This window comes from Eriocheir sinensis, chromosome 37 (assembly GCF_024679095.1).
Source record: "Eriocheir sinensis breed Jianghai 21 chromosome 37, ASM2467909v1, whole genome shotgun sequence".
Lineage (NCBI taxonomy): Eukaryota > Metazoa > Arthropoda > Malacostraca > Decapoda > Varunidae > Eriocheir > Eriocheir sinensis.
The window spans coordinates 3,860,324-3,886,600 of NC_066545.1; the positions used below are offsets into that span (position 1 = coordinate 3,860,324).

General features: G+C 46.2%; 1 protein-coding gene across 1 annotated transcript; it reads right to left on the minus strand.

The window, feature by feature from the left end:
• Positions 1 to 6,658: 6,658 nt before the first annotated feature.
• On the minus strand, positions 6,659 to 16,760 carry LOC127008076 (uncharacterized). The gene is made up of 5 exons (XM_050879628.1): positions 16,605 to 16,760; positions 8,936 to 9,176; positions 8,105 to 8,209; positions 7,556 to 7,825; positions 6,659 to 7,342 (listed from the first exon to the last, which is right to left on the minus strand). The coding sequence occupies exons 2-5, from the start codon at positions 9,170 to 9,172 to the stop codon at positions 7,286 to 7,288; spliced, it is 669 nt and encodes a 222-aa protein (XP_050735585.1). The 5' UTR covers positions 9,173 to 9,176; positions 16,605 to 16,760; the 3' UTR covers positions 6,659 to 7,285.
• Between the last annotated feature and the right edge of the window lie 9,517 nt (positions 16,761 to 26,277).

Here is a 26,277-nt window from a genome sequence, read left to right on the forward strand (position 1 = left end):
AGAGAGAGAGAGAGAGAGAGAGAGAGAGAGAGAGAGAGAGAGAGAGAGAGAGAGAGAGAGAGAGAGAGAGAGAGAGAGAGAGAGAGAGAGAGAGAGAGAGAGAGAGAGAGAGAGAGAGAGAGAGAGAGAGAGAGAGAGAGAGAGAGAGAGAGAGAGAGAGAGAGAGAGAGAGAGAGAGAGAGAGAGAGAGAATAAAGGAATATGAGAGAAAAGGGAAAAAAAAAAGGAAAAAAATAAAAGAAAGGTAAAAGAAAACAGAGTGAAGAAGGAACAAGAAAGAGGAAAGAAGAGAAAATAAGGAGATGAGAAGAAAGGGAAGAAAAAGGGCAGAAAAACTAATGAGAAAAGAAGACTAAAGGAAAAGAATGAAAGGAGGATAAAAGAGAAACACAGTGAAGTAGAATCAAGAGGAGAGAAAAAGAAGAGATAAAAAAAGGATACGAGAAGAGAGGGAAGAAGAGGGCAGGAAAAATAAAAAAAGAGAAATTAAGAGGAAATAAAAAAAAAAGATTAAAAAGGGCCAAAAAAAACACAGTGAAGGAGGATGAAGAAAAGAGGAGAGGAGAAGAGAGAAAAAAAGGAGATAAGAAAGGAGGGAAGAAGAGGGCGGGAAAAAGATAAGGGGAAAGAAAAGGAGAGGAAAAGGGATGAAAGAGAAGTAGAAGAGAAGAATTAAAAGGAAAGGAGAAGCGATAAAAAAAGTGAAGGGAGATGAAAAGCGAGAATAGGGCAGGAAAAGGAAGAGAAAAAAATAGGAAAAGGAAAAGGAAAAAAAGAAGGATAACAGTGAAGAAGAATGAAGAGGAGAAGAAAAGAAGCGTAAAGAAAAACAAATAAAGAAAGATAAGAAGAGAGAGAGAGAAGAAAAGGAAAGAATAAAGAAAAGAGAAGAAAAGGAAAAAGGATGAAAAAAGAACAAAAGAATAAAACTGAAGACGAAGAAGCAAGAGGAAAGAAAGCGAAGAGGAAAGCAATAATGGAAGATGATAAAAGAGGGAAGAAGAGAGCTGGAAAAAAAAGATATGAAAACAGAAGAAGATAGGGAAAAAAAGTGATAAAAGGGTAAACAAAAGAATAAAACTGTAAAGAAGAATCAAGGGGAGAGAGGAGATGTAAGAAGAGGGGAGGAGAAAGATAAAAGAAGAGGAATGAAAAAAATAAAAAGATCAAGAGAGGAGAAGAAGAGGAGAAAATAAAGATAATAAAGGGAGATGATAAGAGAGGGCAGAAAAATGGCAGAAAAATAAAAGAGGAAATAAAAATGATGAAAAGAAAAATAAAGACTAGAGTGAGGAGGAATCAAGAATAGAGGAGAGGAAGAAGAGGAAAAAAGGGAGATATGGAGAGAGGGAAGAAGAGGGCAGGAAAAAAAGATAAAAGAGGAGAAAATACAAGAAGGATGAAAGAAGAATAAGAGACAAAAGCTGAGAAAAAGGATCAAGAGGAGAGGAAAGTAAAAGATGAAAGAAAAAATAATAAAGGGGAGATGAGAAGAGAGAAGAGGAAAAGACGAAGAATGGAAAAGGAAGAAAAAAGGGTAATAGAAAACACAGTGAAGAAAGATAAAGAAGAGAGGAAAGGAAGAGGAAAAAATATAATAAAGGAAAATGAGAAGAGAGGGAAAAAGAAAAGAATAGGAAAATGAAAAGAAAAAAAGAAGGGTAATAAAAAAACACAGTGAAGAAGGATCAAGAGAAGAGGAAAGGAAGAGGAAAGAAAAAAAAATGGGGGAAAAGGTGGAAGAAGAGGGCGGGTAAAAGATCAAAGAAGAGGAAAAGAAAAAAAAGACGAAGGTAAAAGAATAAAAAAAAGTAAAGAAGGATCAAGAGAAAGAAGGAGAAAAAAATATAAGAAAATGAGAAAAGAGAGAAGAAGAGGGCAGGAAAAAGATATGAAAAGAGGAGGAAAGGAAAAGAAAACAGGGTAAAAGAAAACACGGATCAAGAGGAAAGGAGAAAATAGAAAAAAAAGGGAGATGAGAAGATGGGGAAGAAGAGGGCAAGAAAAAGACAAGAGAAAAGAAGAGGAAAGGAAAACAGATGAAAATGGTAAAAAGTAACGAAGGAACAGAAAGAGGAGAGAAGAACTAAATGGAGATGAGATGAAAGTGAAAAAAAGCAGAAGAATGAGAGAAAAGAAAGGAAGATGAAGAAAACAGAAAAGCAGGAGAATGAATGGGAAAAAAGGTTCAGGGAAAATCAAAATAACAGGAATGGAAAAATATCTAAACAAAAAAGGAAGGCAGAGAGAGAGAGAGAGAGAGAGAGAGAGAGAGAGAGAGAGAGAGAGAGAGAGAGAGAGAGAGAGAGAGAGAGAGAGAGAGAGAGAGAGAGAGAGAGAGAGAGAGAGAGAGAGAGAGAGAGAGAGAGAGAAATTCATACGTACAAGGGGACAGATAGACAAAGAAACAAGTATAGTACAGACACAGATGGATAGACAGGAGTATTTTCAGGGGTGACCATTATAAACTCTCCGACATCCACTGGACAGATACTTCTCTAGAGCCCGGCCTCAGCACAGCAGCACAGGGAGGGGAGGGAGGGAGGGAGGGAGGTGGATGCACTCCATGTTTGAAAACAGGAGTATGGCTTGTCATGGAGGAGGCAACGATGTTCCTTGGCAGCAGCACGGTGTTGTGTGCTGACACACCAGCAGCATAACATACACAAACACTATGTAGCCGTGTGTCCACAGCACGACACACCTCCTGTCACACAACACTCACTGCTGCCGCACTCATCAAAAATGTAGTGATCCATCACAATTGATAGGCTTCATTTATATATTCTAACTTACATGACACAGACAACAAAGTGCCACCTGGTGCCAAGGAACTGGCGGGAAGACAAGTGGCGGCGGGGGTCAGCGTGGCCAAGAAATTGTCGTCACAAGAAAGTGAAAGATGAAGGCAAACCGTTCCTCGTCCGGAGGCAGGGAAGACAAAGCTGTGCAGAGGAGCGTTGGCTACTGTCACAGGCAGACAGACAAAACACACACAAGGTGGATAACAATACTTGCATGTTAGAGAGAGAGAGAGAGAGAGAGAGAGAGAGAGAGAGAGAGAGAGAGAGAGAGAGAGAGAGAGAGAGAGAGAGAGAGAGAGAGAGAGAGAGAGAGAGAGAGAGAGAGAGAGAGAGAGAGAGAGAGAGAGAGAGAGAGAGAGAGATTACCATAGCACAGGTAATACTCGGCACAGGGTACAGACAGGAGGAAGGAAGGGCCTGAGAGCAGCAAGGACGGACGCAGTGGCCCGCCAAACAAGAGGCAGCCGCTGATGGGCTTCCCGGTGTTTGCCGCCGCCACTACGACCATATCCTCGCTAACTTCAAGTTCCCGCGCACTTTAAAAACTGAACAGCAAGTAATCAAGTGAGGAAAAGAGTAAATAAACATAATGGAGTCGCTCGCGCCAGTCAGGTCGGTCAAAGCCTCGAAAGCTCGATTAAAAAAAAAGTATCATGACCAGAGACAGGAACACTCAAGAGGAACGACTGGAGGCACCGGCATTCAACGGTGACTCGGCGAAGAGATGAAGCAGACTTAGGTAAGGGAGTCGCTCTTGCCAGACAAAGGAGAATGGCTTTGAAAACTTAGCAGATACCGGAGACTAGAACACTCAAAAGGAAGGAATAACAGGGAAGGAATGACAGGGGACGCAAGAAAACATGGCCCAGTGAAGAAAAGTCACAAACATAAACGAGTTCATTATGTCAGTCTGAAGATCGAAGTGAAGACATTTGGCAAGTAACGCTACCAGGGACAAGAACCTCACAAAGAATGGCTGGAAGTGCTGAAAATCAAGCGACTCAGTGAAGGAAGGAACCAACGTACTAGTTAATAAGGGAGTCGATCATGCCAGTCAGAAGAGCAGGATTTTGAGAAGTTATCCAAAGAACGTTACAAAAGATAAGAACACTGAAAAGGAACAACTGGAAGCACAGATTATGAGAAAAAAAGAGTTTAAAAGAAAAGACAGGAACAACTGGAAGCACAGATTATGAGAAAAAAAAGAGATTAAAAGAAAAGACAAGAAAAGGAGCTGACATAAGTGAGGGAGTCGATCATGCCAGTCCGAATAGTCTAAAAACTTGCCCAAAAACAATACTCAAGAGGAATGACTGCAAAAACGGGAGACGAAGTGACTGAAAAAGAAAAGCATAAGTAAGGAATGAGTCGTTTGGTCGGTCATGCCAGCCAGAGGAATCAACTTTCAAAACTTTGCTAAATGACACTTTCAGAAACAAGATCACTGAAGTAGACTGACTGAAAGCGCAGTTGAAAGTGACTCAGTGAAGAAAAGGAACAGACACAAGGACTGGAGTTGATGATGCCAGTCGGAAGAGTATCAGGCTTGAAAACTTGGCCAAAGAACACGAGCAGACAAGAATGGATGACTGCACAAACAGGAGACCAAGTAACTGTGATAGAGGAAGGTGAAAGTAAAGGACTCGAATTGGCCGGCCATGCCAGCCAGAAGAGAATAACTTTGAAAACTTCGCTAAATAACGCTTCCAGAAACAAGAACGTTAAAGAAGAATGAAGAAAAAGGCCGAAAAGGAGCAGATGCAAGTACGGGAGTTGATCATGCCAGTCGGTGGGGTCTAGAGCTCAAAAGCTTGGCCGCCTCAGGCTGCCGGGAACAAGAACACTCAAGAGGGACGAGTGAAAGGGCCGGAAGTTAAGAGGCTCAGCGAAGACAAGAAAGACATAAGCAAGAAAGTGGCTCATGCCGGCCAGAGGAGCATAACTTTGAGAACTTTGCTAAATAACGTTACCAAAGACAAGAACACTCAGAAGGAATGGCCAGAAACGCAAGAAATCAGTGCCAGGGAGCCGTGGTACCCCAGTAAACACGAGTGTCAGTAAACATGGGTGCTGTCTCGGGTTCGATCCCAGGCACCTTACTGAGACGACTTATCTTTGTGTCATGTCTGCGCAACACTAACAACAAAAAGGCTTACATATTTTTTTTTAGTTGCAGCGAGTCCTTGGGGAGGGGGGCATCAGAGGTTCGTCAGAAAGGATATGAGGTAATAGGTGAAAAAAGGCAGTCTGAAAATGAAATATACATAGTATACAAAGTGTTTTCAAGATGCTTTGAATAAAAGTAAAGGTCTTATAAAGACTTCTAAGAAAGGATTACCAAGAGTCTTTTACGGTGATTGCTGGAAGAGTAGCCAATCGGGGTGAGGCACATGAATCACAGAGCAGCGTAGACAACAGACTGTACAGAACCTCGGACAGACAGGAAACTTCCACTTCAGACTTGGCGAATGGATGCACACAGCAGAAATATTTGAAGAGGTAGTAGTCATATCAATGTTACAGTAGAAGTAAAAAATAAAAAAATAAGGCGTGGAAGGTTGTGGAGAGATGGACAGAGCGAGCAAGTTTTTGAAGGAATGAGAACATTTTTTACTAGCTCTATCGCAAACTGAAATGTTGTCCAGCACGACCGAGAAATTCAGTCTTGATAGAAAGAAGATTCTGGCATGTGGCGCGAGAATGGGAGTGGATTGGACAGTTCAAACGAAGACATTACTCAGCGCTGAAAATTAGGCGGAAGGAAACAGTGAGCAGCACCACGGCCGACGGCAGGCGGCAGGAACATGAGAGGCTTGTCAGAAGGGATGCGAGGTAAGAGCAGTACACGGGTGAAAAAGGGTGGCCTGAAAATGAAATATACACAGTATACCAAGTGTTTTCAGAAATCTTTGAACAAAAGTAAAGGTCTTATGAAGACTTCAATAAAAAGATAACCAAGAGTCCGTTGCAAAGGTTGGTGGCGGAGCAGCCATGAGTGAGCTTGTAGTGATGGTGAGAAGAAACATAATCAGGCATTCATTGTGTTGAGGCGGACGATCTGTAAACAACAACAGCAAGAAGGACGCGTGCATGCGAAGGGACAGTTGATTGAAGGAAAGAAGCACCAGGTTGAGGGAAGCAGCACACGAGCAAGTTGACATTGACATACAGAAAAGAAGATGTTGATGGACAGTCAGAAAAAAAAAGAGGAAAAGGTTGGTAATGACGGACAGAGTTTGTACGAAGAAAGATAAATAGTTCTTCAGGGAAAGGTGGAGGTTAAGTAACAGGCGTTGAATGATGGACATTAACAGACAAATCATTTTAAAGAACCACTGAAAGATGGATGTAAACGGACACAGACAGTACAGTTGTCCCAAGCAGGAAGAGTCATCAGTTTACGAGCATTAGAAGCCCCATCAGCACGCTTCTGGGGCCATAGGAAGTCTTTGTTCTGTGGCAGCCGCGAGCAACACCAAGTTCATCGCAGCACATGCTCGACGCGACCGCTGGTGACGGAATCACACAAGAACGAGGGTTAAGGGCATGAGGAGTGAGTAGCGATTCATCCGTTGTGGCCACCCACTCAGAGGACTTGTGGGAAGCAGGCGTCAGGACAGACAGGACCAGCAAAGACCGAGGGCTGAGAGGCAGACAGGTGGCGTGGAGGTGTAAGGAGACAACACAGAGGCTGGCGGCACGGCATGACGCGCTGTGAGGGGCGGCGCCGCGGGAGCCACCGCCGACACCGCCTCTCAGCATCGCCATTCATGACACATTGTTTTATTACTTAAATAAAGACAGGAAAGGATTGGAAACTCGGGAGAGGTGAAGCATGAAATAAAAGTCCAGCATAAGAGGTTTCCCTGTCCAGAGAAAATAAGGAACAGAATTTATTGCAATGACATTCAGGTGAACCAAAAAATGACCATGGAGTGGGATGGGATGGGTGGTGATGGTGGTGGTGGTGGTGATGGAGAGGGTGGTGGGGGTGGGGGTGAGTGGTGGTGGTTGTGAATATAGTGGTGGTGGTGGTGGAGGTGGTAAAGTGGTGGAGTAGTGGTGTAATGGTCGTGGTGAAGGTTCCAGTGGGTGATGTGTCACAGACAGGACAGACAGCCAACAGACATGGCCAGGAAGTGTTAGGCTGCAGAAGGAAGGCCTCGCGGGTGTCCCTGGAACGTGGAGTGAAGACACGAGGCGAAGAGAAGGAGGGGGAGGAATACGAGTAGCAGGGTGACCACATGGAGGAGGAAGAGATGGAGGGAGGGCAGGACGACGGCTGTGGTGCCAGAGGGAGGCAGTGCCTCGTGAGGAGTAGAGGGCAGAGATGAGGCAGGGAGGGCAGGGCAGGGCAGGGCTAAGGGTGACACAGGAGGCGGGGGTTGGTCACTGCATCACTGCCCACACAGGTGACGCAGCGACAGGAGGTCACTGCGTCACTGCCCCGCGGCGAGGTGAGGGGACAGGCGGACAGCAGATCACTCTATGACTCTGCCACGTGAGGTGACTCTGCCGTGGCGCCGGTTGCCGTTGGACTGGCGGGGAGGAAAAGAGGGGGGCAAGAAGACACATGTTAACACTCACCTCGACACACTAAAACTAAACCACAACTATGTATAAATACTCTACGTATACTACACCTAAACAACAGCTACACACACGCCACAGCGCTATGCTACACCCACCCAACACAACACTAAGCTACACCCACACACTATGGTACCCCCCACCCCCATACACAGACGTACCTGGGGCCGGGGCTTGGGGCGGGGCTGTGCGCTGTTCTGCTGGACCCTTTGCTTGCCCACCGACACCCTCGAGGCCTGGGACCGGGGGCTGGGGGCTGAGAACGCTGGGTCGTGGCTGGGGAGGCCTAGTGACGGGGCCTGGGGGGCGAGGGCGGGCGCGAGGGGGGCAGCAGGAGCCTGGATGCCCGGGAACACGGTGGGCTTGGGGGCGGCCACGGTGGGGACCTTGAGGTCGGGCTTAGACTCCTTGCTCCTGACGGGCTCCGGGGGCTGAGGGGGGAGAGGCGCAGAGGTGTTGAGGGAGGGAGGAAGAAGGGGAAGAGGAGGAGGAGGAGAAGGAGGAGGTGGTGGATGAGGAGGAGGAGAAGGAGGGTGATTGTATAGCAAATCACTGCATGGGAAATCTTATATTAACTCGTATGTTGAAAGAAGAAAAGAAAAAAAGATAAGCAGGCCGAGTAAAGATATCCCACTTACCAACGAAACATAAATACCATAGATAATAAGAAAAACAACTTTTCGTATGTGCGTGCGTGCTTGTGTGCTCACCTTGATGGGCGCGGTGAAGGTGGTGACGAGGTCGCAGCAGTCGGTGAAGGAGGCGCAGCAGTACTCCGGAAAGTAGCGGTCCTTGACGACCACGCTCGAGCATTTCTGGGGCGGGAGAGGACACACTCAACACCTGACATTCAGAGCTTTTGGGCGCCGGGCAGGTGTGAGTGAGGGCGTGTAAGGCAGGTGGGGCTTGTTCACCTATAGATCGTTTCTCCTTAGCACGGATAGACAGGTAGATAGATGGGGAGACATATAGGTGGAGAGGCAAGTGGAAAGACAAGGCAGGTCGGGAGATAGACAGGTGGATTGACAGGCAGATGGGTAGACAGAGAAATAGGTAGACAGAGATGTGTGGACACAGTTGGATAGTCAGACAGGTGGGTACACAGAGATGGATAGACTGAGAGTGGATAGACTGAGAGTGGAAAGACTGAGAGTGGATAGACTGAGAGTGGATAGACTGAGAAATGGACAGACAGAGAGATGCCTTGACAGGCAGGTGGATTAACAGGTAAGTGGGTAGACAGACGAATGGGTAGACAGACAAAATGTGTGGCAAGAGTATGAGGGAGGAGGAGGTCTTGTGGTGCTGCCAGCTCCTTAGCTTACTTACTGCTAATAGTGGTGGTGGTGGTGGTGGTGGTGGTGTGGTTAAGGTTATTCAAATCCTTATTCCCTGGTGTTGTGTGGTGGTAGTGGTGGTGGTGATGGTGGTGGTGATGTCTGTGTAGCAAGCCCGGCCCATCCTGTTCAGTCTTTGGTGTTGGGTTGTTGAAGGAATGGCGTGGAGGAACCCTGATGTAAGGTCAGCCCAGGTCAGCCCACCTTGCACGCCTGGAAGTACTGGTCGCAGCAGGTTTTGTAGGCCTCACAGCACTCGGGCAGCCGCGACTCCTCCACGCTGTTGCAGGAGTTGGAGCACATCTGGCAGGCCGTGTCCTCCGCCTGGCAGTGGATGGCCTGGCGGGTGTAGCGGCGCAGGGAGGAGTGGAAGCCCCACGCCTCCCCCGCCAGAGCCGTCACCAGCAGCAGTGCCGCGCACCTCACACTGACGCCCCGCATCGTCCTGCAACAACAAAACAAGCTATTGATACAAGGGTCCTGGCAGAAGGGAGTCACTCTCGCGTGTCCCAAGCTTGAAGAGGAACACTTTAGAGATTAGTTTTTGTGTATACCTTTATGCGTGTTATCCTCGGTGAAGGGTATGGAGATGTACACTTCACCAAATAAAAACATCTAATTATAATGAAATCAAATCATAACATCGAGTGGCCACATCTCTCTCTCTCTCTCTCTCTCTCTCTCTCTCTCTCTCTCTGTTTATCCGTCTATCTAATTATCTATCTATCCATCCATCTCTATATGCCAGGTGTTCACTTATTCACAAAGCCTGGACGTAACACTCGCAGTTTTGAGACAATAAATCTAACAGACGCAAGCAATAAGATCATGACTTGTGTTGCTGAAGGCAGGTAAGGCAGCCAATCGAGGTAAGGAGGCTGTTTGTGTGTCTGTCTGCCTCATCATGGCGGAGGAGAACAAGGCGGCAACATAGTAAAGTCCAATATAGCGTCAGTCCATCAGTCAGTCAGTCACCCATTACGTCACTCAAACTAGTCCGTCATACAATCAGCCCTTCAAGTATGCAAAAAACGTGATCCAGTGTTGCATGAGTCTGGGCGGCCGTGCAATGTGGGTGAGCTACTGCCGTGCAAAGAGTTGTGTTGAAACCACTTATTCTCGTTCTGACCCACTGAACCCAAAACACAATCTCTCTCTGACTCAGGGCGGCGGGAACCCAATCGTCCTCGTGGGGCTCAACTAGACAATGAATGAAGTGAAAGTGTTAAGTAGCTGAGTAAAAAAGAAGCAGCAGTAGTGACGGTAGTAGTAGTAGTAGTAGTAGTAGAAGTGGTAGTAGTTGTGATCGCAATATAACGGATGGTCAGCCTCAACATAACCTTCCCATTCACTTCCCATTCAAGGAACAAACTCAGCATTCCTTAAGGCTTGTAAATAGCACCCAAAACGTTTCTGGGTTATATTATTTCATCATTTTTTCACTCCATAAGGTGACTCTTGCACTAATGAATAATGAAGACACAGGTATGAACAGGTGTAAACATTCTCTTTCTCTTACGATCTATCTATTTATCTATCTATCTATCTATCTATCTATCTATCTATCTATCTATCTATCTATCTATCAATCTATCTCTTTGTTCCGGGGTGTGGTGGCACTTCATGGTTGGGTGCAGGAGCCAGAAACGAAATGATACACACAAAAAAACAATTGTTACGAGAGAGAGAGAGAGAGAGAGAGAGAGAGAGAGAGAGAGAGAGAGAGAGAGAGAGAGAGAGAGAGAGAGAGAGAGAGAGAGAGAGAGAGAGAGAGAGAGAGAGAGAAGCAACAGCATTATAGATCAAACCGTTACCTGTCAGCTCACCTTGCTTACCTGGCATAAAAAAGGGCTGAGTAACTGTCTTGTGTCCCTCTACCTGTGTGTGTGTGTGTGTGTGTGTGTGTGTGTGTGTGTGTGTGTGTGTGTGTGTGTGTGTGTTTCAAGGCACCACCACGTTAGCCTTGAAAGTTACACCTCACCTTGTCTTCTCCCTTCTCCCACCCCCACCCCTTCCCCACATCTCTCCAACCACACCTCACCCTCCTTTTCTCCCATCCCAGACCTTCAGAGGTACCATATCTCCCACAGTCTTCCCTCTCACCCCTTCACCCCACCCAGCCTCAAAAAACGGTTACCCAAATCCTTTATTTCTCACCCCTTCCCTCCTACACCTTTACCGCCGACCCCCCCCCCCCCCCCAATATGCACAGACTCAATTCAGTCCCTCCTTTTCTTCCCAGCCCCCCCCCCCCCAATCCTTCCCTTAACATACCTCCCTTGGGGAGGCGGTGGCTGAGTCGACAGAGTGACGGCGCCGCGTTCAGGACGACGCGAGTTCAATCCCCGCCCGGTGCCACCAAGCTGGGATTTTTTAGCCGCCGCCGAGTGGCTTAAAACTACCCACATGCTGTCTAGAAGACCACCTATCATCCCGGACTCTAGATTCTAGGATTAAAGATGAGCTCCGGGAGGGCAGCATGAGCCAATGCAAGATGGCGCCACTATAAACACTCGCCTGCGCCAGAACGGGCTGGGCCGAAAAACAAGAAAAAAAATAACCTCGTATGCTTTTTTTTTTTATTCCAGTCGTTTAAGTGTCGCCTAATCCTCTGTTTACCTTTCCTCATTTCAGTTTCTTCCCTCACTTTACCACTTTCCCCTTTCTGTTACCTGGTGCCTCCTCACTTAAATTCCTTTCCATCCCTTCCCCTCTTTCCTCTCTCATTCCTCTTTTACTTTCCCCTCCCTCCCTTCTCTTCTCTCCTCTATACACAGCGACATGGCGCCTTCCTCCCTCCCCCCCCCCCACCCTACTTTCCTCCCCCTATCGTCCGGCGGGCAGACAAACAGACAGGTGAACAGCACAGGTAGAGAGCGAGTGTTGAGGAGAGAGTGTGTCAAGGTACGCGGTCGTAACTCATACTTATTGCCCTTCCTCTCCCCTCTCCGCCGTGCATGTGTGTGTGTGTGTGTGTGTGTGTGTGTGTGTGTGTGTGTGTGTGTGTATTGATGCTGTCATGTATGCTTCTACTAGTACTACTACCACTACTACTACTATTACTACTACCAACATTACTACTGACCAAAACACACACACACACACACACACACACACACACACGAGTAGTAGAATTCGTGAAGTCGAGAGTGAAAGTGAGGAGGAGGAGGAGGAGGAGGAGGAGGAGGAGGAGGAGGAAGAGGAGGAAAGTGAGTGACAACACGGCAAGGTTAAAAATCTCTCCTTCCTCAATCACTAGTCATGAGAGAGAGAGAGAGAGAGAGAGAGAGAGAGAGAGAGAGAGAGAGAGAGAGAGAGAGAGAGAGAGAGAGAGAGAGAGAGAGAGAGAGAGAGAGAGAGAGAGAGACCTTCATCACCATTACCATTACCACTCTCACTTCCATAATTTTCTTTCTCTTCCCTCTCCTCCCCTTCCTCCTCCCTCCCCTCCCCCTCCCCCCCTTCTTCCCCTTACACCCTGCCTTACTGGTGACCCTTGACCCCTGACCTATACTGAGGGTGGGAGAGAGCAAGGGGAGACTACTTTTTTGGGGGAGGAGGAAGGGAGGGGAGGGGAGATCTTGTACCCACCCGTGGTCTTTAAAAGGTCACGTGAGGGGGAGGAGAGGGGTGGAGGAAGGGGGGTAGGGGTAGGGGGAAGGGGGGCAGGGGGAGGGAAAAAGGGGGGTAGGGGGAAATCTGACCTCTATATTGTAAACTGGATCAAACCTCCTCTTCCTCTTTTATTTTTCTTCTTCCTCCTCCCCCTCCTTCTATTTCTCCTTCTCTTTCTTCTTCTCCATCCGCTGCTTCTTCCTTCGTCTATTCCTCCTCCTCTTCTTTTTACTTCTTTTTCGTCCTCCGCCTCTTCTTTCTCCACCTTCTATTCCTCCTCCTCCTCCTCCTCTCTCTTCTTACCAGCTGTTCATGGAGTAACCTTCCCGACACACACACACACACACACACACACACACACACACTTTTTCTTAGTTTCTCTTTGTTACGCTGGAGGTTGTAACAAAGGAATAGTAACCAGCCCGCGTCCTCGTCCTCTACTCGAAGGATGGGGATGGAAGGAGGAAGAAAGAAGTTAGGAAAAATGAAGGATAAAGGGGGAATGGGAGAAAAGGAGCGTGAAAATGGAGGGGGAGAAAAACTGCAGGAGGAGAAGTGGGGATGGAAAGGAAGGGAAAAGTGGAGAGAAACAACCGGGGAAAGAGATGAATGGGAATGGGAGAAAAGGAGAGATAATGAAAAATGAAGAAGAGGGAGGAAAACAGAGAAGAGAAGAGGGGAAAGAGAGGAAGTGACAATGGAGGAGAGAAAAACCCTTGGAGAGGAGATACAGGGAAAGGGAGAGACAGAATGAGATACCGATAAATGGAGAAAAGAAAATCAGAGGGACAGGGAGAGGGGAGAGGGGAAGGAGAGGAAGTGTAAAATGAAAAAGAAAAGAACACTGAGAGAAAAGATAGAGAGGAAAGGAAGACGGGAGGGTTAGGTAGTGAAATAAGATGAAGGAAAATGACTGGGAGAGGAAATAAAAGGGAAAGGAAAGAGAGGATGGAATGGAAGTGAAAAGTGGAGAAAGGGAAAAGTGGATAAGGAAAAGAGAAGAGGAAGAGGAGAGGAAATGGAAAGTAAGTTATGGGAGAAGAGAGGGAAAGTGAATGAAGAGAAAGGAGGAAAAAAGCGAGAGGAAATGAAAAGGAGAACTGGAAGACGAGGAGAAAAAGGAGAAAAGAATAAAAGTGAAGGATAGAAGAGGGAAAGAGGAGAGAAGAGCAGCAGGAGGAAATGAAGAGTGAAGAACAGAACGTGGAAAGAGAGGAGACGAACGAGAGGAGAAGGAAAAGAAAAATACGGTGAAAGGAGATGAAGTGGACGTCGATGAGGAGGTAGACTGGAGAAGTGAGAGGAGAGAGGAAGAGAAGATGGAGGAGGAGGAGGAGGAGGCAGATGGCGTATGTCTGAAGGAGGGAATTAAAAGTGAAAGGGTAAAAGGAAAGTGGAAAAAAAGAAGGTAGGTAAAAGGAGGAGGAGGGACGGAGTAATGAGAGAAATAAAGATAAGAAATATTAGGAAGCAGTTAGATAAGGTGAGGGATTTAGACAAGTTATGGAATACGGATGATATGGGGGAGAGAAAAGAAATATTAGGAAGTAGTTAGATAAGGTGAGTGATTTAGACAAGTTATGGAATACGGATGATATGGGGGAGAGAAAAGAAATATTAGGAAGCAGTCAGATAAGGTGAGTGATTTAGACAAGTTATGGAATACGGATGATATGGTGGAGAGAAAAGAAATATTAGGAAGCAGTCAGATAAGGTGAGTGATTTAGACAAGTTATGGAATACGGATGATATGGTGGAGAGAAAAGAAATATTAGGAAGCAGTCAGATAAGGTGAGTGATTTAGACAAGTTACGGAATACGGATGATATGGGGAAGAGAAATAGAGGTAAGCAAGATAAATGAGGTAAAGAAGGAGATGGGAAGGAAGGAAAAGAGAAGTAAGGATTAAGAGAAAGTAAAGGGGTTTGATAGTGAAGCCGTAAGTGATGACGAGACAGTAACTAGGAGGAAAGGGTGACAGGAGAAGGAAAGTGGGAGAAATGAGGGTGAAGAGAAGGGAGAGGAAGTGAAAAACGCAAGAGAGGAAAACACTGGGATAGGAGATGCAAGGAATGGGAGAGACAGAAGGAGACACTCTCGGTATTGTAAGACATTTTCGCTTTTCATATCAGCTATTTCTAAAGGTCAAAGAGGGGGTCAATCTGATTCTAATGTGTGTGTTTTTAGGTTCACGGTACAGAAGAAGGATCAAACTACCACCAGGGCCATAAAACTAATCCTGGAAATGCCCCAAACTCCTACGAAAGTCTTGTTAAATATGTGAAATTGGGCGACGAAATGTTTAGTAATACGGAGAGACGGAGAAATGAGGGAAAAAAAGAGGAAACTGATGACCAAGTCTGTAACATGTGTGGTAATGAGTTAGAACAAAGGAAAGGTGACATGAGAGGGAGAGAGAGAAGGAGAGGGAGAGAAATAGGGTCAATTAGATAAAGGAGAAGCTGAGATGGAAAATAGATTAAGCAATGATATAAAAAGAGGAAATTAGACGGAAAGAGATGAAGGAGAAGACGAAAGGAAAAAAATAGAGAATAAAGAGGAGACAAGACGGATCCGAGATAAAGAAATGAGACAAAGAAGGAAACGGAACGAAGAAGAAAAAGAAATGAGATAAAAAAAAACTGAAGAAACAGGACGAAGAAGCAAGGAAAACGGGGTAAAAACAGATGACTTGAGGATTTGTTAAGCCTGGCCAGTGCAGTTACAAAGGGGGAGGGGGGGCACAGGGGGAACTCGGGGGCACATGCTGTATATAGGCTGCCAAGGAGGGGGAGTGGGGTGGGTAGGGGGCGGTAGGGGGGGCAGGAGGAGGCAGGGGTGATTATGTGAGTGGCGGTGTTATGTCAACTCTGTGGCACTAATGCATAGCTACATAATGGAAGTTTTAGTGAGGGGTGCGGGGAGGGGGGAGGGGGACTGGCTGGCTCTCCCTCTTTCTTACACGCCATACAATCACTAATTCCTTCCAGTGTTGAAATACCAATAGAGGAGGAGGAGGAGGAGGGGGGGAGGAGGAGGAGTTTTATTAGGTAGAGAATGGCGAAGTGAAAGGAGGAGGATGAGGGAGTGGGGGACGAGAGGGGAAGCTTTAATGAAAAGGGGGGAGGAGGAGGAGGAGCGACAGCAGGTTTGGAGGTAGAAAACGAAGAAGTGAGAGGGAAAGGAGAAAAAAGCAAAAGGGAAACTGATGTGGAGACCAAGAAGGGGAACTTTCATGAAGGAGGAGGAGGAGGAGAAGGAGGAGAGGGGGCACTTGAACGTAATAATACCTTACCAAACCAAGACTCACACGTCCATCCCTTTCCCCTCCCCCCACGTCTCCCAACAGCAGTTAGTCACGCCCTAACCCACACAATACACACACACACACACACACACACACACACACACACACACGTCCAACCACTGAGGCGTGAGTCTGTTACCACACCTCGGCACTTACGCAATGATTTATTTGCACGAGCATTTGTAGTTTCTCTCTTTTTCTCTCTCATTGGTTGTCTGACGTGCGTGCGAGAGAAAGCCACTAAATTTTGCAATAACAGTCACAGTTTGTTCTCCCTTCAGTACAATAAAAGAATGAAGGAAACTTACAATATATAAACGTATCCTAAATTTCAATATGGTAAAATAATCAATACAAAACACATATATGTCCTGTTAATGTTTTCTGAGAGCTTTAACCGCGATTATGTTTGGGTCCTCAATGCACAGTACATAAAAAACATCATCACAGAGCAATTAATTAATCACTCTTATTAAAAAAGGGGGCCACCTACATACAGACACACTGTTGCATGCATTGTAAGATCGATTCTGAAGGAACAATCTCTTTTTTTCCCCTCATTTATCTGCCTCTTATTATCCTCACCCTCATTTCTCCCACTTTCCTTCTCCTGTCACCCTTTCCTCATAGTAACTGTCTCGTCATCAGCAACCACGTACCCATCACGACCACGACAAGCAATTTTTCCTTTCGCGGACAGGCCAACACATTTCAGTAACACAAGCACCCACGAAGGAGTAAGAACATGAGCAAAACACTGATGCTAATACACCGCCCGGACACCCAACACTAAAACAAAACGTAAATCAGCTGCTAGAGATTCGCTGACGAGGGAAAAAAGCATTAAAAGTTCTCACTCATGAATGTTTTAGCCCTTTCTTTTAAAATAATCTTGTAATGCGTATATTTCTGATGACTGTAGCAATCTCTCTCTCTTTCTCTCTCGTGTACCTTGTCGGCGTGTGTCGGTGGTGGTGGTGGTGGTCCCGTCCTCCCCTGTCAGTTGCCGGCCCTCGACTGCGGCTGACAACACGCGGCCCCTCGCCACCTCAAGTTGGCCATGAACAACTCCCCTCCCCCTTTCTCTCTCTCTCTCTCTCTGATCATTGCGCAATAAGATCAGGGACTAACACAATAAGCGTCACCTCTCCGTCGCGTCACAGTTTCTCAGCGTCTGGTCGGCCACTGCTTCGGTCATGGCGATCAGCAACAGCCTCACGCGTGGCACGTCCTTCATAAGGCTCGTTTATATGCCTACGGCACAAAATTTAAAGCAGTGAATGCGATATTTATTTTCATGTCTGGAAGAGATGCTGAATAATTAAAGTGACAAAATCCTTGTCTGATATATGAAAAAAGTGCAGCAGTACTGTGTGGCCATGGTGTTGCCGAGTCCAGCGTTCCCTTGCCGTCCATAGCTGTCCGTTGGTGCGTGGCTAAAGCTTACTTTAAATCTAATCACCATCGTTTATTTTGATAGGAACATGAGAAAACGTGGCATAACAAAAATGTGGTATAAGGAGGGCCAGGGTCGAGCGGGAAACACAAGTCCGTTGTGGTCTAACTATGCACAGGTTGAGGTCGACAGCCGGAACTCAAGAAAGCCGACAGGCGATATGGACAGCAATATGAAAAAAATGTAAATGTAGAATAAATTGCAATACTTCTCCCATACTCAGGACATCTCTCCTCCTGTATTTGATCTTGCTTTCGGCCACCTCTTTTGTTTCTTTTTTAGGAGCAGCGAGTAGCGGGCTTTTTTTTTATTATCGTTTTCTTTTTTTGTGTGCCCTTGAGCTGCCTCCTTTGTTGTAAAAAAAAAAAAAAAATACTGTATGACAGGTAATACAAGTTACCTGTCCTCAGTACATCAGTCAGGAAAGTTATGACTTTCTCTTCCATGCAAAAGAGGAACAAAGGTAATAATTAGTTTCAACGGAGTCCTTCATCCTTGCTTTGTCTGTGGAAAGGAAACTTAAAAATAGTGAAAAAAAGTTATGAGTCGTCGTCGGGGTGGCCTTCCTTCTTTCGTTAGTCTGTTCTTTCCTTCCTTCCTTCCTCCCTCCTTCTCTTCCCCCGTTTTACCTTCCTTCCTTCTTCCCTCTCTCCCTCCCCCCGTCCTTCGCCCTGCAAGCTGTAAGCAAAGTTCCCTTCCCGAGGTTAAAGGTTTCATATTCGTCTTCTCGCAACGCCTGGTGGTTGCAAAATGAGAGCAAGGCATCACACGCACGCACTTTTCAACTAAAGTGTATATTGTGTGCTGCTCAGAATGAAAACCGATGAATACTGCGCAGTCCACGATTATAAATGACATGATTAAAAGATGTGACCTTGATGAAGGATAAATAACACATATAATATTGTCCAGCTCATTATGAAGCATGACGTAATGAAGTACGGTTCGTTAGGTAGTTATGGGAAAGGAAAGAGAGAATAGCTATTAAAGGACAAAATGTAGTTATGGAGCAGGCAAACAAATACACAGAAGAACGCTTGAAGTGACGACGAGAATGTTTTGCAGCATAAACAAACACGAGAATGCTTTTAAGAATAACAATGAATTTTCTGAAGGTTACGTTCTTGCTACCGTTTAACTAGTCTTTGTATCTATCTACCCGAATATATGTATCTGAATCTATCTATTAAGGTCTCCATTAAGGCATTTATCAATTCATTCGTCTGTGTCTACCTATCCATCCATTAATCTATCTTGCAGTCAGTTGTTTATATAGTAATTTATCCGTGTTCTCTATTTATCTTTATATCGAACTATTTAGGTCCTTTGTATCAACCTTTCTTTGTCTGTCTGCCCATTCATTTATCATTTTATCCCGCAATCAACCTGTCTATACTCCAATCTTTGTCTTGCTCTTCTACAAAGTCGGTCAATCAGACAGTCTCTCTCTAAGGCAAAAGGTGAGTGCATACGCTATAGCTGCGCGTGGCTGCGGTGCTCATCTCCGTCGCATGGGCCTTTAATCTTTTTGGTAACCGTTTATTCAGCACCTTTCTTCCCTCTTCCCGCTCCCTCCCGCTATCTTCTCCTAAACCCGCTGTCAAGACGGACCACTGGCTTACCTTGGTCCGGTGCCCTGTCCCGCAAGGAGGAGGAGGGGGCGGTGGAGGAGGAGGAGAAAAAGACGAGAGAGGAGAAGCTGCCCTCAACGACAATCCAGTCTTGACCCCCACCCCTTTGCACCCGTCCCCACCTCCACACCTTCAGTTCCATGTGATATTTGGTCTATCCTCGCACCTTGCCGCCTCACCTGCCTTACGAGCTCACCTTCAGCCCCGTGACAAAGGAAAACGGGATGACAGACTTCCTTATGAAATTCTGTTATAGTTCAGTGATCCGTGACTAGGCGCCCAGTAATGTTCCAGAAACGTTGCTCTCATTGTTCTCTCTGTGTGTGTGTGTGTGTGTGTGTGTGTATGTGTGTGTGTCTTTCTGGTTCCAAAATAAACGTGGATTCAAGAAGGAAGAATCAAAACACCTTGGATGCTAAACTTAATCATCCATTTTAATGACGTATTTTTCTGCTCTCTTTATTGCAGCAACACGTCGCGGACACTTTTTCTATCATCATCATCGTCAGCCTGTGTCCGTCTGCTCCGTGTTCTTGTTTGCCACTCACGACCTTGCCTCCAGTAAAATGCACGACCACTCTTCAGCACGTTTTGTTCGTCCTTGAGCCTCTTCACCTCACGACTCTTACACCATCCCACTTTACACTCGTCAGTTCCTCCACGAGCACAAACAAATCACCTTTCGTTCTCAAAGTCGGTGTTTTGTAAGAGCAAAGGTTCAGTAATCAGTGGTGGCCTGGTACAGTACTCCGGATATTCACTGCACACCTTGCTCCGAGTGACCCTGATCGCCGCCGCAACCAGCCACTCCCTCGCCGCCAGCTATACAGGGGGCCATGGTTGAAACTGTGGATAATATTTGAAAGACAACCGGTACCAACCCCGACCCTGCTGGCTTATGGCATTGTGTTGGGAGAGTACTCGGATAATCTTAGGAATAGCGACTCCTAGCGGGTGCGCATTTAGGGGACGGTGTGGTGGTAATTACAACATTTCTAGCACACACGACGGGGTTTTGACAAGCGGACAGGCGTGTTTATGTCACAAGGGGTGTATTTTTCCACGCTACTATTTTGCCAGGCTGTTATCAATAAGGTAAAGTTGGGAGCATACGCTATAGCTGCGCGTGGCGGCGGTGCTCATCTCCGTCCCGTTGGCCCTTTGATCCTGTGGTGGGAGAGAACCCATTGACCCGACACAGGCCCAGTGTAACATCCGGGCTACCACAGTTCACCTTCCCCATGTTACTATTTAATAAACCCTAATGATATGGCTGCACCTGTCTATCGCGGCCTTGCTAGATATCTGCAGCACACAAGCTTGTTCACCCATGTTAAAGTGCACTGGAGGCTGAACCTCTCCACCCGGAATTGACTTCTCTTTTGGCTACTCTTTACTTTTATCTTTTATAGGACCGGCGAGTAGCGGGCTTTTTTTTTTTTTTGTACTCATTTTATTTCCCTTGAGCCGTGTCCTCTGATGTAAAAAAAATAAAAAATAAAATAAAAGATAAAAAACGACAACTCTACAGCGACCATATTTGATTTACCCCGAAACAATGACTAACTATTTACCGACCCCCATTTATTAGGCCTACACTTTTCATTCAATAAATAAAATAAAAAATGACTTCACAATGCTCGACTTTATTTTTTTTTACCCCGAAACAACGCCCATCCATCTGCCTATCCTCCCTTTTATACACTTTCCTTTCTACACCAATAAGCAACACGCGGCTAAAGAGGTTGTCGGGTCGGCGGTGTAGTGTTTCCGCAACGATCGCCCCTTCGCCGCCCTCACAGACACAGGCACGGTGGTGGCGTCACTGCCGACTTTCTCTTCATATGATCCTACCCAACCTACACCACTCCCCCTCCTTCCAATGCCATCCCGACCCCCCACCCCCCACCAGCCAACCTCACGCGGTAGGGGAAACACAAAGGAAGGAAGAACGAATGAACGAAAGACGGGAATACTGATCGAAAAACAAGTGTAAAAGAACGAAGGTCGGTATGAATGAGGGAAGGAAGCAAGGAGGATACGAAAGAATAAAGAAAAGACAGGAGTATCTATTGAAAGGTCTAATAGAACGAAGGTAAGAATGAAGGAAGGAAGGAAGCAAGGAGGATACGAAAGAATAAAGAAGACAGGAGTATCTATTGAAAGGTCTAATAGAACGAAGGTAAGAATGAAGGAAGGAAGCAAGGAAGAAACGAAGGAATTAAGAATAGACGGGAGTATCTATTGAAAGGTCTAATAGAACGAAAGTAAGAATGAATGAGGGAAGGAAGGAAGCAAGGAAAAAAAGAACGAATGAACGAAAGAAGGTATAAATGACCAAAATAGAGGAATAAAAGAGCGATGGTAGGAGTGAAGGGACGAAGGAAGGAAGGAAGGAAAGTAACAAATGAATGACCTAGACACGGAAAATGATAAAGGAAGCAAGAGAAGGAAGGAAGGAAGGATGCAAGAAAGAAACGAACGAATGAACCAAAGACGGGAAAATAATCGAATGAGGTATAAAAGAACGAAGGAAAGGAACCAGAAACGAAGGCACGAAGGAAGGAAGGAAGGAAATAAGGATGGAGTCATACGTAATACACAATAGTCTTGACGGCGCCACAGAACATTTTGACACTAAAATATCCCTACGACACCATAATTATTTCCTGCAACACACACACACACACACACACACACACACACACACACCTTCCCTTTCATCTCCGACCCCTCCTCTCCCCCCTTTCCCCTACCGGCCTCACCCTAGTTCCCAGCAAGTGACCTCCTTACCTATGGCCATCACAGCAGGAGCAGCCTCGTGTCGTGCCTGCTAATAACACCACAACTTCCCTTCGCGACGTGGTGCTGGTGAGCCACGACATAAGAGACTGAGGGCCGCTTTCATAGTTATTTTGTTTGTTTTCATCGTTACCAATGGTGGCGATCGCTGCTATAGTATTTCCACGTAAAATTGGCCGATGGGGTAGTGGCGGCTGCGGGGTTAGCCTAGCCCCGCACCTTGCCACACACTCTCAGCACCTCTCGCTCCCTCTGCAGCTGCCACTACCCCATAATCCAGTTTCACGTGGAAAACTATAGTGTCGATCGCCGCCATTGGTAACGATCAAAACAAAGTGACTGTGAAAGCGGCCCTGAGAGGAGAGCTGGTAAAGTTCCGCCTGATGCATGCAGGTGTACACATCAGGATTCGAACCCGCTCAACTCAAGGGTTCGTTTTCTCAGACGCTTTCGGCTCTCACAACAAATATTTCCAAGGCCACAAAGGAAATTAGTCAGGTTCTCACGAGTGTTTTTCACATTCATGGTGCAGAAGCCTTGTCAAACTATCAATAGGCTCATAAAACTACCCATGGATATGCCCACAACCTTTACGAAAACCTTATCAAGAGTGGGAGTGTAAGCCCCGAAATGTTTGAGGTGGGCCAAAGCTTTGTGTTGGGTTTCACAGCTGACGTTACCAGGCCGAGCTAGATAACCTAAACGTGCGTCAAGACAATGATCCTGCCACACGGGAGAGACAGACTTTCACACACTCACAAAAAAAAAAAAAAAAAAAAAAAAACGCAGCGACGAAGGCTCAAAGCACAGATCAAATGCAGGATTCAGGAACACCAACGAGCCACCAAAGCTTCGTGAATTACCAGTATCACTTTAATGTCCAAGACAGCAGGCAACTTTTATGTAATATATAACCTTCACTCCTTTTTGTTATCCACCGGGGATATACCTTAAATGATGGGACGGTTCATTGCCACATTGACCTTCCAACCAGCATCCAAACTTGAGATTAACGAAGGACAGCCAACGCCTCATACAGTAAGCAGGAAATTTCGAACAACTGTACCCACGGCTGGCATTCTAGCACGTAATAATTGAGCTGCCACCGTAGACTCAGCTATGAAGTTCGAATTGACGGGTCCCGCTCGGGGAGTCCCCTGGCCATTGCACAGCCAAACCTATGCCTTTGGTACCTATACATAATATTTAGTACACAATTTCAAATGGTAAATAGTTGACATAAAAGAGAGAGAGAGAGAGAGAGAGAGAGAGAGAGAGAGAGAGAGAGAGAGAGAGAGAGAGAGAGAGAGAGATGTATTGGGGTGATGTGGCACGGGTGCAGGGAGGCTCGGGCACATCCAGACGGAATAAATATTTGTGTGGGACTATAGTTCCTTTGTTCAGTCATGTGTACACTAATGTATACGTAATTATTTATGTAGCATGCATACATAAACACACATACGAAAAAACAGAGGCATGTACAAAAAAAGGGGATATCAATCAGCTTGGGTGTGCGTTCCTGTGTTCCGGCGTCCGTGACACATGACGAGCCGGGGGACGGCCAGACAAGTTAGGCAACCCCGAGTCATGCAGGGCCGTGTTAGGCGCTGACACGGCCACGGGGACCGCAGCCTCGCGTCCTCCGCGGCACCGTTAGTCCGTGTGGCGGTGCTACAAGGCCGATGTGTCGCCCAGTTAGGCATGACACTCACTATATGTGCTGTGTACCTGACTGCCTTTACTGTGATGTACGTGTCTATTGCTGGGGTTACCTCTACTGAACCCACACCTGACTGCCTTCACTGATAAGATATATTACTGAGACTACCTATTTAACTTACACTTACTGACTGCCTTCACTGAAAACAGGCATTACTGAGGAGGAACTATTCACCCCACACCTGACTGATCGCCTCCACTGTGCTGCAGGTATCTATTACTGAGGTTAATATGTAAAGGTAAAGTTGGGGGCATACGCTATAGCAGCGCGTGGCCTCGGTGCTCGTCTCCGTAACATTGGCCCTTGAGCCTGTGGTGGGAGGGAGCCCATTACCCCGGGACACAGGGCCAGTGTGACATCCGGGTTACCACAGTTTACCTTCCCCAGGTTTTCCCAGGTATCCATTTATCGACCAGCTCGAAAGGGTGGATGAACAGCTGGGTGAGCTGCACGCCGACTGCCCGGGCTGGGATTCGAAGCCGGGCCCGCGGAGTAGAAGCCAGGCACGCTGACCACTAGACCACGGAGGCGTATACTGGGGTTACCTGTACTAAACTTACACCTGACTGACTGCCTTCACTGAGATACATTACTAACTACATATTAACTTGCACCTGACTGACTACCTTCACCAAAAACATGCATTGCTGAGGAGGAACTATTCAACCCACATCTGACTGACACCCGCACCTGCTCTTCACTAAGGAGATATATTACTGAGATTACCTATTTAACACACACCTGACTGACTGCCTTTTAATGAGAACATATTACTGGGGCTGACTATACAACTCACCCACACCTAAGTACCTTCAAATCACACATATATGACCAGGCTTTCGTAGGAGTTCTGGGCATTTCGAGGGGTAGCTTTATGACCCTGAGGAGATATATTACTAAGGCTAACTACCTATTCAACCAACACCCGACTGGCTACCTCCACTACCTATTCAACCAACACCCGACTGGCTACCTCCACTACCTATTCAACCAACACCCGACTGGCTACCTCTACTACCTATTCAATTAACACCCGACTGACTACCTTCACTATCTATTCAACCAACACATGACTGGCTACCTTCACTGAGAACATGCATTACCGAGGCTAACTAAACAACCCACACCTTGCTGACTACTTTCACTGAAGAGAACGTGTCTGACACCTACTGAGCCCACCACAAGTGACTGCCTCGCGCCACCGAGCAGCGCGACATGTCTCACTACTGCGGTTACCTGAACGAGTCCGCCACACCTGACTGCCTCAAGCCAATGTACTGTTTGCGTCTTGTTGCTGACTCTTAACCCATGTAATCACAACCCACATGTTTATATTGACACGTTCTACTTTTTTTTCCCACAGCTGAAGAAAAAAAAAGACAAAGGTGTAATATTTTAGAGAATTACTTGCAACACAACCCATGTAATCACAACCCACAAGTTTATATTGACACATTCTACTTTTTTTCCCCACAGCTGAAGGAAAAAAAAAGACAAAGGTGTAATATTTTAAGAGAACTACTCGCTACACAACCCATGTAATCACAACCCACAAGTTCATATTGACACGTTCTACTTTTCTTCCCCCATGGCAAAATAAAAAGAAAGGGTTCATATTTTGGAGCATCGCTGGCTAAACACCCCAAAAGAAAAATCAAAAGGCAAAATTTGAGTAATACCCTCCAATTCACCCTGGCGGTAGTTTGACCCTCCTTCTGCTCCATGAAACTTAAAAAGCACTCATGAGAACCCGATTGATCTCCTTTTCGGCCTTTGGTAGTTGATGTGAGAGGCGGTCCAGGCGGAAGCATCTGAGAATACCGAGGTAAGTTATAAACAGAACCGCCGAACACGGATACCATTGAACAGACCAGCCGACCAACCACACCGCTGGATAACACACTAAACCTTGCGTGAGTAACGGAGGGTAAGTTACGTAAGAGTACCAACACACACACACACACACAACTCAGTAAAAGGGAATGAAGTGGCTTTGGCAATGCAGCTGACATGTGAACACGCATGCACGGACAGGTGACTCTCTCTCTCTCTCTCTCTCTCTCTCTCTCTCTCTCTCTCTCTCTCTCTCTCCAGTAAGGTAATATTTTTTTCTGGTGGCGAACGTGTTCAGTAAATATTCGTGCATGCAAACATAAAGGCGGAGGAAGAGGAGGAAAAGGAAAAACTAGAGCAGCATGAGTAGGAAGAAAAAGAAGGACGAGGAAACCTGGAAGAGCCGCGCCACAAAATGGTTGCTGGCTTATGATGCGCCCGTCGGGTTTAGTTACATGTTCGTCCGGCCCTTCGGTGACCTGCCGAGCTGATCAAGGTACTTGTTGCACGTACGCACGAGGACCTTCAGCTTACTTCACTTGTGACAAAGTACCGGTTAATGCGAGGTTTAATAGAGTAGTTCGTTTTATCACCGCGAAAATGGCAAAAAGCACCATAAAAATATCCAAGTGATATCAAAGAGTTTTTCCCCAACGAATGGAAAGGGAATGTGTCGAGGCGCGGAGAAGGAAAGAGGAATTATTATGCCCGCCAGACACGGTGTCACGGGACTCCGTCGTTTGAGGTCTGCCGTGAGGTTAATATATACACACACACACACACACACACACACAAATATATATATATATATATATATATATATATATATATATATATATATATATATATATATATATATATATCATCATCATCATTGTCGTTTAACGTCCATATTTCAGCTAAGAAAGGGTTGGACGGGCGATGACTCTTCACCACATCTCCCGATCTTGTGCCACACCTTCCTCTATCCCCAATATACTCATATCCTCCATCACACACACACTCCACTTTTTCCTAGGCCTTCCTACTGGCCGCCGTCCCCCACTCTAGTAGGAGGTAGTAAATATATATACATACATACCTATATTATATAAAAGCTGTAGTACAAACAAGCATTTCTGCTGGACAGCCACTGCCTATAGGCTCCTCTGTTTACAAAGCTCCCTATAATAGGTCCTA